General features: G+C 30.0%; 1 protein-coding gene across 1 annotated transcript; it reads right to left on the bottom strand.

The window, feature by feature from the left end:
- Positions 1-4,995: 4,995 nt before the first annotated feature.
- On the bottom strand, positions 4,996-9,334 carry LOC143608168 (uncharacterized). The gene is made up of 6 exons (XM_077083325.1): positions 9,183-9,334; positions 8,697-8,824; positions 8,520-8,623; positions 8,342-8,429; positions 5,282-5,343; positions 4,996-5,218 (listed from the first exon to the last, which is right to left on the bottom strand). Exons 1-6 carry the CDS (start codon positions 9,293-9,295, stop codon positions 5,066-5,068), a joined length of 648 nt encoding a protein of 215 aa, XP_076939440.1. The 5' UTR covers positions 9,296-9,334; the 3' UTR covers positions 4,996-5,065.
- Positions 9,335-11,232: the final 1,898 nt, after the last annotated feature.

Below are 11,232 nucleotides of genomic sequence, written 5' to 3'. Positions count from 1 at the left end.
CGTAAATTCATGAAGGAATCGCTTACAGGTGAGTTTCTAGCCCCATGTCCTTGTTATGTTTTCGGGGTTCTGTGCATACTCGATGTGATTAGTTTTACCTTAAGTGGTAAGTGCATGCCATGAATGATATATGTGATAGTTATTATATTGAGGATATGAATGAATGTTTCTCGGTGCGTGAATGATCTTCGGATATTGCACGTATCACCAGGGAGGGTGATCGTTAAATATTAAGGATGAATGTATATAATTGTATTAATGTATGGTTGTATGAGTATGTAGGATTGTAGGGAACATACCCTAACAATATCTGCGAATGTATGGAACAGACCCTAATAATATATGCGAATGTAGGGAACAGCCCCTGATAATATATGCGAATGTTTAGGGCAAAATGCTCTTAAAAACATATAATTATCCATGCATGCATGCATGCATGTATGTATGTATGTATGTATGTTTGTATGTACGTAAGTACGTACGTACGTACGTACGTACGTACGTACGTACGTACGTACGTACGTACGTACGTACGTACGTACGTACGTACGTATGTATGTATGTATGTATGTATGTATGAAAGAAAGAATGAAAGTATGAAAGTATGTAAGAGAAGGTAACAAGCTAAGTATGTTATATGTATCTTCGGATACATATATATGTAAGTATGTTAATGTATCGTATGTTGCCTGATTAACTAGAACTCACTCAGCGTAGCTGACTTTTAGTATGCACGCAGGTAAAAAGACTAAAGCAGCTAGCTTGAGGGAGACACGTGGCATGAATTGAAGAGGCTGGCATCTGAAGATTTGTCATGGCGTTTTAATAAGATTTTTTAAGTTATGTTTTCAAAGACAAATTATGAATGTTTTGTAACGAATGATTGAAGTTTTATTATTCCACGAAAGTTTTAATTAACTATGATAATAGAACTGTACGTGTTTATGAGTAAATCCAACGTCCAAGTAGGGCGTCGGTAACGGGGCTTTACAGCTTTTGAGCACAAGATGTATCTAGTTTTTATTATACCTTTATGCTTCTTAGTGGTACCCAAACGAGTGCAAAACCCAGCCATCTGAACATACTCCTCATACATAACAACTTAATCTAGTGTACAAAACTTAGCTCCAACATAAGGTTTGAATTCAGGAGAAACAAACGGAATCTAAGACCTCTACCCATTCGGTAAATCATACACACTACTTGATATAAATTCTTTACCAACAAAAGCAACATGAAAAAAAATGTTATAGATGTAAATAAATAATGATATATTATAGCATTAACATATTCTTATAAAATATACATATGTGTACATACATATACAGTGTCTTAAAAATCAATTAAACAGAAACAAAATGGAACATTATGATTACCTTGTTCAAAGTTGTTTACTTCTTCAATCGGGTGAGATGTAGATCTAGTAATTGAAGCATCTATTATTAACTTCTAAAACCTATCAAATGTAACACCTAATTAAACACTTAGAGAAACTCCTAAATTCAGCAACTAATATGTAAAATCTAAATTAAACAATCAGAACAGACCTAAATAATCTAAAAATCAAATAACAACGAACGAATAATAAAATTTACATATCAAATCTATAATCTAAAATCACCTAAAATCAAATTTGTTTTGAAGGTTTCCTGATCGGAATTGAACCATAAATGAGATATTACAAACCCTAGATACTTCGATTTGATGTTAAGTTCGTTTTCTGCAAACCCTAGGTTATTCGATCTTCTCTCAATCGTTCCCAATCTTCGCCTACTGATAACACTCACAACACAGTTCTTATCTTTGATGTATACATTCCCCTGTTTATTATTCACATGTTATGTGTATATGTTAAAATTCCCTTTTTTACCCTTAAGTTAATTTTAATTCATCAACTTTAAAAAAGGAAAAATTAGTCGTCAAAAAATGGTTCTTAAAGTTCTCAATTTTAAAAAAGTTCTCTTATGATCTTAATCCTATATGTGTGTGTGTGTGTGTGTGTGTAAGGGTGAGGATCATAAGAGAACTTTTTGAAATTGAGAACTTTGAAAACCATTTTAGGTCACAAAAAAACCTCTTAAAAAATTTTTAAAAAAATATAAAATGGAAACAAACAAAATTTAAAAAAAAAGTAAAAAAAGCAAAAAAAAAGTTATTTTTCATCCAGGGTTCATAAAAAAACAACCGAATTATACACACATATATATTTTTTGAATCTTGATTTACATAATACACACATATGTACATTATGATTTATTTTAATTGTACATATGTGTATAAGGAGTAACATGTATAAAATCAAAAAAATAATTATTATACATATATGTATAATTTTGCTAAACCGATATTTTTTTATGAAACTATGATGAAAAATAAAATTTTTTGGTTTTTTTTGTTTTTTTTATTTTTGTGTTTTTTTGTTTTATATATTTTTTATTTTTCTTAAAAAGTGTTTTTAATGTGGTGTAAAATGGTTTTTAAAGTTCTCAATTTTAGAATGGTTCTCACATAATCCCAATTAATATATATATATATTATGTATAGGGTTGGTTCCTTTTAAAACTCCATAAAAAGTTAAGAACATTTACGAACTCTTAACAACCAAACATTTTTTTTTTAATTTTTTTATATACTAACATTATTTGAGAGTAGTTTTATCATATATATAAGATAAATTTTTAATTGCATATATAAATCATCAATTGTTTTTTTATTAGAATGTCTTTTACATGTATACATAGATAAAAAGTCCAAAAAAGTTAGTAGTGTTGGTTTCCTTTCAGTACTCCAAAAAAGTTAACAACTTTTAGGAACTTTTTTAAAATTAAATATTTTTTCAATTTTTATTATATGTTAACATTATTTGAGAGTAATTTTATCATATTTTTTATAAAAAATTTAATTGCGTATATAAATCATAATTTTACACGTGTAAAACTTATGTAATTACAAAATTTACATGTGTACAAAAAAACCTAAATATGTATAAAAACTAATTTTCGTAATTGTAAGCATAATTATAGATATAAAAACTGATAAAACTACACTCAAATAGTATTAACATACAAAAATTTTATAAAAAAAAGTTAGTTGTTAAGAGTTCATTGAAGTTCTTAAATAATATAAGAGTTCTGTAATGAAACAAGTCTAACTAGGGTGAGATTCGTTACAAATAAAATTAACATACTAAATATACAAATAATTAGAGTAATTACACTTTTTAACTAGAATAATTATGTTATACAGAATAATTACTTTATTTCAAAAGTTATAGAGTAATAATATGACACTAATGTTAACATAATTACTCTAGTTGATGAAGTTGCCTCTAGGAAGGTTACTCTCACTGAAATATAACTCAACTTGCAACCAAATAAAATCAGATATTTCGAGACATGAAATCAACTTCAATCAATGAATACAACCACATGTACCTGTCGAATGATTTTGTTGACCGTTATTTCATCGAAATTTTATGATCCGACTCCAGGTATGGTTTTTTAACATCAATAATAAAATAATAATAATAATAATAATAATAAGTATTATTATTATTATTTATTCTTTTTTAACAGCAATATTTCATCTTTCGCATTGCATGGCGCATTCGTTTGGAATAGGAAGTAACTTGATTTGGAATCTGAACATTTCAATTAGAATTTACTCTTTTTTTTGTTTTTTTTTTATTTTTTACTTACATTTTGCTTCATGATTTTTTTTATTATTTTTTTAATTTTTTTTATGAATTTTCTATTAGGATAAAAAACCCATCAAAAAAATATTTAAAAACAATAATAATAAATTTATAACTCAAAATATAAATCAAATACAAAAAAAAGTAAAAAAAAAAAACTAAAATGTTTAATTTGTTGTCATCATTAAAAAAACACTCGAGAAAATATTCCAATAAACTTACTTGAATTCCTCTATAATTTGGAAGGATTTGAAATCCCTTTATTTAAATGAATTTGAAGGAATTAAATTTCAATTGACAACGAACACACTAAAATGAAATTAAGATTCCAATTTAACGAAACAAAACGCCATCTTATGGGATTTTAATTTCATTTTTTCAAATTTCTACGAATTCTGTGAATCGAACGCGTCCTGAGAATTTGAACCTAGAATCTCTTGTTCATCATAACATTCTTGACTATGGATTTTCAACCATTTACCAAGAGTATGATCTTAGGGGTTTTTTGGGACTTGTAAATTGAAGGATATACTCCATAACTAGAAACATATTGATTTAAGTGGTTTGTTTCTTAAGTTTCTTGGCATTGTTCTTTCCAATAAAAAATTATAATTAAAAAGCCTAGGAAAATGGCGATGGCCATTCAAAGATATTTATTTAGGGAAGGTTTGTAATAACCAATTATTCGTCCTGCTTGCGGCACGCACATATAATGTATATATGTGTAAACCCTCGGGTGGACAAAAGCAAAATTGCACTACTTTTTGACGTTATTTTACTGATCTCGTGAAAATAACGTTAAAAGTGACGGAAGGTTAATCAGGCATCATATGGTGGCGCTGATAGCCGAAAGACAAGGGAACATGCATCAATCGGCAGTGTCCCGATGGTTGAGTGTTATGTGTCTTATGTCCAAGTTTGATGCAAAACTACTATCGAACCGGGGGTCTAACCGGAAGCAGACTCTCTATTCCTAGAGGGTAGAGGTAAGGCTGTCTACATCTTATCCTTCTCAGACCCTACCATAGTTTTGCTATTTGTGGGATAGACTGAGTACGACGATGATTGTGATAACCAATTAAATCTTAGGCACATATAATAGGTGATCAATGACTGATGTAAAATGTGTGATGCTGAATGCACATTCAGGGTAAAAAAAAAAGTTTAAGGTCACTTTCAATGGACAATTTAAGATTCAAACAAACCAATAATTTATAAAAAGTAACAAAGGGCAAATTCATACAAAGCAAGCACGCTTCCTTCTCTTGGTAAATTTAACTTTATCAAATAAAGATGAACAAACCAAGAGAGATTATGAAACATATTTTCAAGACACTTTGGTTGTATTGTGAAGATAGATTATTGGATGTTTTACATGAAGTCCTCTTCAAGTTCCTGCAAGGATTTGTTGGTCGACGCAATCTCTTTATTGGAAGTCATATTGTCGGCAACCATCAGATTCTTGTAGCTCCTCACCTCTGCTTGTCTCTCCTTTTCCAGCCTCTCCATTTCCTCTCGCCGTTTCTGCTCCAACATGAATTACTATTACAAACACAATAATAAAAATTAATAGATGTATATACTCACTTTGTCTCGCAGCAGCTGCTTCCTCTCTGCCCTTTCTGCTGCATTAACCGCTTCACGCTCAGCTAGACATCAACAACATGTATTCAGCTCATCACTATAGTCAAATCATTAACTTCATTTCCAGATTTGTTACTTTCATCCCAAAATCACACTTCAAAACTTGGTATAATATTATATCTACCAAACCCAAATTTATGGCATTTGTACCCTTCCCTTATGACTTGCATTTGGACATGCGACTTTACAGTGTAAAAAGAAGGGTATAATGGTCCCTCAGTTTATCAAATGTACTTTTAATAAAATGGGAATATATGAAACTTTTTGAATAAGTATATCTATACTTAGGGCAAATACCATAAAAACCAACATACTTTCTATTTTTTCTCACAAAAGTCCCTCAACAATTTTTTTCACATAAAAGTCCATGCACATGCTAATTTTGAACAAAAAAATGACATAACTTATAAAAACACATTTTTTTTCTTATATGGTGGCATTAGGGTGTTCACGGTTCGGTATAAAAACCTGAAACCATTCAAACGTTGGTTTCGCGGTCGTTTTTTTCAAAAATTTGAGTTGGTAGGTTTCAAAAGTTTTAAACCGTAGTAAACGGTTTGGTTTACGGTTTATAAACAAAACTTGTCGTATAAAACCGGACCAAACAGGACCCTAGAAAGCTTCAAAAAAACCCTACGCCAACAAAGCTTCAAAAAAACCCTACGTTATACTAGAAAACGAATTTAACTGAATTTTTAACCTATAAGTTATACTCATTTAAGTTCTTATCCTAAGTTAGAGTTTTTAAAATCCCATTATCTGTTTCCGTGGACTCCACTCCACTCATGTTATTTTTTTTTTCTTTTATTTTTTCATCTCGACTTTTGTTTATGAAACAATAAATATTATACTTGGAAGCTTATGCCAATTTTTACCACATAAGAAACTACATTGTTAAATAAAACTCATCAATAGTATGTCAATTTTTGCGACAAGAGAAAAAAAATTGTTTTCATAAGTTATGTCATTTTGTTGTTCAAAATTAACATGTGCAGGGATTTTTATGTGCAAAAAATTGTTGACTAACTTTTGGGAGAAAAAACAAAAAGCGTGTTGATTTTTAATGGTATTTGCCCTCTATACTTACTGTATTAAAATACATATAGGAAGGGCAAAACTGTCATTTTCACAAAACTCTTAACTTTTAAGAGTTTTACAATATGTTATGCTTGATATACAACCAGCTATTGCATAACATGAAACAAAGCCCTAAATCCGGATTCAAAATTCATATTACGCTTTTGCTTTATTAGACATAGATCCGATAGGGCATCCAATTTGAAAATTTACAGTCACACTCGCTGCTACATGCTGTTCCACAGGTTACGATCCCGTTTTACTCTCAAAGTCATATAGATCTGTGTTGAATATTTGATTGATGCAATCAGAGCACAAAATCTATTGCGTTTTTCTGTGATATCTCTTGTTTTTTAAGTGAGAGATGATCTTTACAATCGAATATGCACACACATATTTGATGAATAGTTGGATAATATATGCGGTTTATGTGTTTAGTGTTTCAGATGAGGCGATTGAGCAATTAGCTTTGGTGAAGATAAAGTTTTTGAATTTTTGCCAAAGATAGTTACAATAACTTATAAATCATTAAATCTTGTCTATTGTTGCTGTTATGTTTAAATACAGGTTTTGTTAGCAAACTCAGCAACCTTCTGATGAAAAATGTTCAGGTTAGTAATTTAGCAAACTTATGCGTTAAAGATGGTAACATGCATGACGGTTATAATGTATGAGGTTTGCAATTGCTTGTATTCTGCTTTCTGGTCTTTCAGAAAAAATATTTTTGCATCTCCCGGAACAGGTATGAACCAAGTTACCAAACTCACTGCCTTTTCATGTGACATTATTATTTATTAGGATTTAACTCCATATATTAGATGATTACTGAAACATTTAGTTTCAATTCTTTGTCTACAATTAAAAATTTCCCTACTTCAAAATGCAAACTTTTGGTAGATCCCGATACAAACAAAAAAAATTTTAACTTTTTTTTCGCTTACGGTTGTTGATTTTGACTTATTTCATGGTCAATATGACGTTCAAAAAGCTTGCAGCTCGCTCGAAGTTCACTTGGAAAAAGCTTGCTTGTAAACGAGCCAAGCCAGGCCCGTTCAAGTTTGAGCCGTGCCGAGTCCAAACCTGGATTCGGCTCGTTTACAACTCTATCTCATGGAAGTCAAATTAAGGAATCTGTATATCAGGCGTGAATCTGATTTTGCGAGAGTTCTCTAGCATATGGTATCTTTTGTGTCTTATTCATTAATAATTATTAGTTTTTATTAGTTTCAGCAATAAGGATGACTATATGCTATGTTGACTTTGGCAGGTTCTCACTGAAAACATACCAGCTATGGGATAACATAAGAGGCACTCTAATCAATCGATATGAGGAACACAATTTTCCTGTTCGTGGAGTCCTCTTACACGATCGCAGCTTCATTTCGTCTCCGGAAATAAACTGAAATCCCCTTAACGGTGATGGATATTTAGATTGCTCTCAATTCTATTTTGTAGAAGTTACTGTTGGGTTGCTCTCAGTGTTATTTTGTACACCAATTTTAACTCGATAACTTTGCTATATTAAAATTTCCAACGGGCTATGGCTGCTGTAAGAGTTTTACTTGGATATCTAAAAACGATATCTAACTACCTTGTATCGAATTCAACCCAAAATAAACCAGATTTTAGATATGTTTTGCAGCTTATACTATGACAGACTGTTTGGCTTTATATAGTCAAACTGTCAAAAATTATTTGGAGGAGTTGGAAGATTAACTTTTTTGCCCTTGTCTTTGTTTTGGCTTTGTATGTTTTTTTTCCGTATTCCTTTATTGTTATTTTTTTTCAGTTCTTTTAGGTTTCGTGTTCTTTAAAGCTCATGCTTGGTTTTATCAATGTTTCGACACCAATATTTTTTAACGATTCAACTCTCCCGCCGCATCGAGCGCGTTTCCTACTAGTTTAGTTTGATAATAAAAGTAGTACCTTTCAGATCAGGTTTTCTTTCAACTTTCGTGCGGTTTAGCCTATTAACAACCTCGTTTATTCGCTTCACTACTCTCACGGTGCGCACCTGAACATTCATACAAACACACATACATACATAATACAGAACAAAGGATCAAACAAACAGAATACGTGTACGTGTGAAATTTTGACTGACCGCTTTATTGTTGTGGAAACCAACTTGACCAACATCCATAGACGGTGTCTTCTTTAAGTTTTGCCAAGGAGTATAAACAACATCAATATTGTTCACTTTATTTCCTGCCATGTACAACACCACATTCAGCAAATACACACATGATGTATTTAAAAAGAAAAAGTGATACGGAGTTGCCTTGAATGGAATTTGCTTTGACAAGCTGCGCACAATCTTCAAGAAGGCCTTCGGAGATGTCATCAATTGTCTGACCCTTAAGTAGCCTCACATACACGTGAGCAGAAGACATTTTATCCACATGGAACCTGCACTAGAAAAAAAAAACCCTGTATGAAAAACTACATATCATATAAGCTGCTGGTAGTGATATAAAAAAAAACTCTAGCCACACTGGGCATCCATAAATATAAAAGTCAGATGTTTAAAGAATTTCTGTCTGGGTGTGGGTGTAATTTAATCCTAAGTTGTTATAATAATTTGTAAAAAGGGTGGGTCAAGCACAAATGTTGTTGTTAATATCTTTCTAGGTTTAATTGAAATCTCCCCTCCAAACAAATACAATTGAATACCGTGAATTGAAATGAAAAGGCAAACATCCTATGTCTAAGAGAAGAGATAGAGATGTATGTTATGCTTTAATAATAATAATATATAATTACGAACCAAATGTCTTCTGGGAAACCGTATTTGATGAGTTCTTCGTTCTCAAACTTGTCAAGACCCATGAAGATGGTGTAGTCTCCACCTTCTGGCCTCGCTTTGAAGTAGAACACCATCTTCTGTTCGATCCCCTCTAGGGTTTCCTTTCCTTTCCTTTTCCTACGCTTGCAAACAAAAGAAACAACATTCATCAAAAGCGGCAGCTTATATATATTTATTATTTTACATGACCCTGTCCCTCGCCTCATAAACCCAAGAACAAGGTAACCTTTAAATGTATTAGTGTGCTCGACCACGTTAAATCCATGATTTGTGACGAGACTATTAAACCAAACAAAAAGTAATACGCATATCTTGACACACAAAAATTAGATCCTAATATAAAACTAATAAAAGAATAACCAAGTCAACTTAGGTCCAGTGTATTATGACGGGTCAGTTAAATAAAGAAAAAATATTTGTAAAAATATTGAACCACTCACGCGTGTTTTAGCGTGTTAACTTACAAAATTTAAATCAAAAAGTTAAAATGGAAAAATATTAAAAGATGAAAAGTATTGAAAAACAAATTTTAAAGTGAAAAATTGTTATTAAAAATTGGAATTGTATTATGAAAATCCTTGTTAAAGATGAAAAGCATACATGTTAAAGTAAAAAGATTTATATATTGAAAATAATAATAAAAAAGATATTAAAGTCTTGCAATTCGATAGATTAAAACCAATTCTAATTTATAAGTGCTAGCATGATAAAATGCATAAACGTAAAATTCTAATTTATATCAGTAAGTTTTTAAATAAATGTTTATTAAATCAATAAAATGGAAAAGATACTTCAACTTTGAGGTCCAATCACAATCAAGAAACCATGGTACAACTTTCACTTCACAATTTACAACTTATGATGCAATACAAAGTTTGAAATTGTAATAAATATATATATAATCAAGTTTTTTTACAATATATATATATAATTAAGATTATGTGAGAACTATTTTAAAATTTAGAATTTTAAGAACCATATTAAACCATAAAAAACGTTCTTCTTAACAAAAAATAAAAAAAAATTATAAAACAAAAAAAAACTCAAAAAAAGTAAAAAAAACAAATTTTTTTATTTTTCATCCCCGTTTTATAAAAATAATAAAAAAAATTGAAAAAAATATCGGTTTAACAAAATTACACACATATGTATAATACTTAGTTTTTAAATTTTATGCACGTGTTTTATACAAATATGTACAATTTGAGGTAAATAATAATGTATATATGTGTACATTACGTAACTAGAGATTAAATGAAATTATACACATGTGTACAATATAAAGATTTTTTTATATATGAAACCGGAATGAAATATAAGAATTTTTTTTTTACTTTTTTAAAATTTTTGTTTATTTTCGTTTTATGATTTTTTTAAAATATTTTTTAAAGGTTTTTTTTTGTTCAAAATTGTTCTCAAAGTTCTCAATTTCCAAAGGGTTCCCTTAGGATAATTACCATATATATATATATATATATATATATATATATATAAACGAAAACATAAAAATCCTATGTGTCGTGATGTGGTCGCTCCCTCTTTTCTTGGAGGCATCAGATTTGCTTGATTTTTAAATTGAGGTTTCTCATGAATTTGACCCGAATTCACGGGTATGGGTCGCATCAAACCCATATATTTCTTAAATGGATAATAACATCTTATTAAATTAAAAACTAATCTCACCAAATATTTGATATAAAAATCCTATAAAGTAGGGATACACTAAATATTAATATCTGATTTATCTAAAAAAAGATATATATTATTTATAATTAAAAAATCAATTTTATAGTAAAAAACAATAAACGGGTTTTAGGACTCATCAAACCTGTATAGCTTTTAAACCGGGTTATTACATCTCAATTTTTTGTGAAATAATTTATCATCTAACCATAAGTATATTATTAACTTTCCTACAATAAAAAAATAAATAAATATTAAAAACAAATAATATAAAATAACCCCCGTAATACGGGGGATAAAAACTAGTATATATATACACACACACACA

The sequence above is a fragment of the Bidens hawaiensis genome, unplaced genomic scaffold (genome assembly GCF_021521415.1).
Source record: "Bidens hawaiensis isolate Kalapana, Puna unplaced genomic scaffold, B.hawaiensis_p1.1 tig00102029_1, whole genome shotgun sequence".
Classification (NCBI taxonomy): Eukaryota; Viridiplantae; Streptophyta; class Magnoliopsida; order Asterales; family Asteraceae; genus Bidens; species Bidens hawaiensis.
This window is presented reverse-complemented; position numbering and strand designations above follow the sequence as displayed.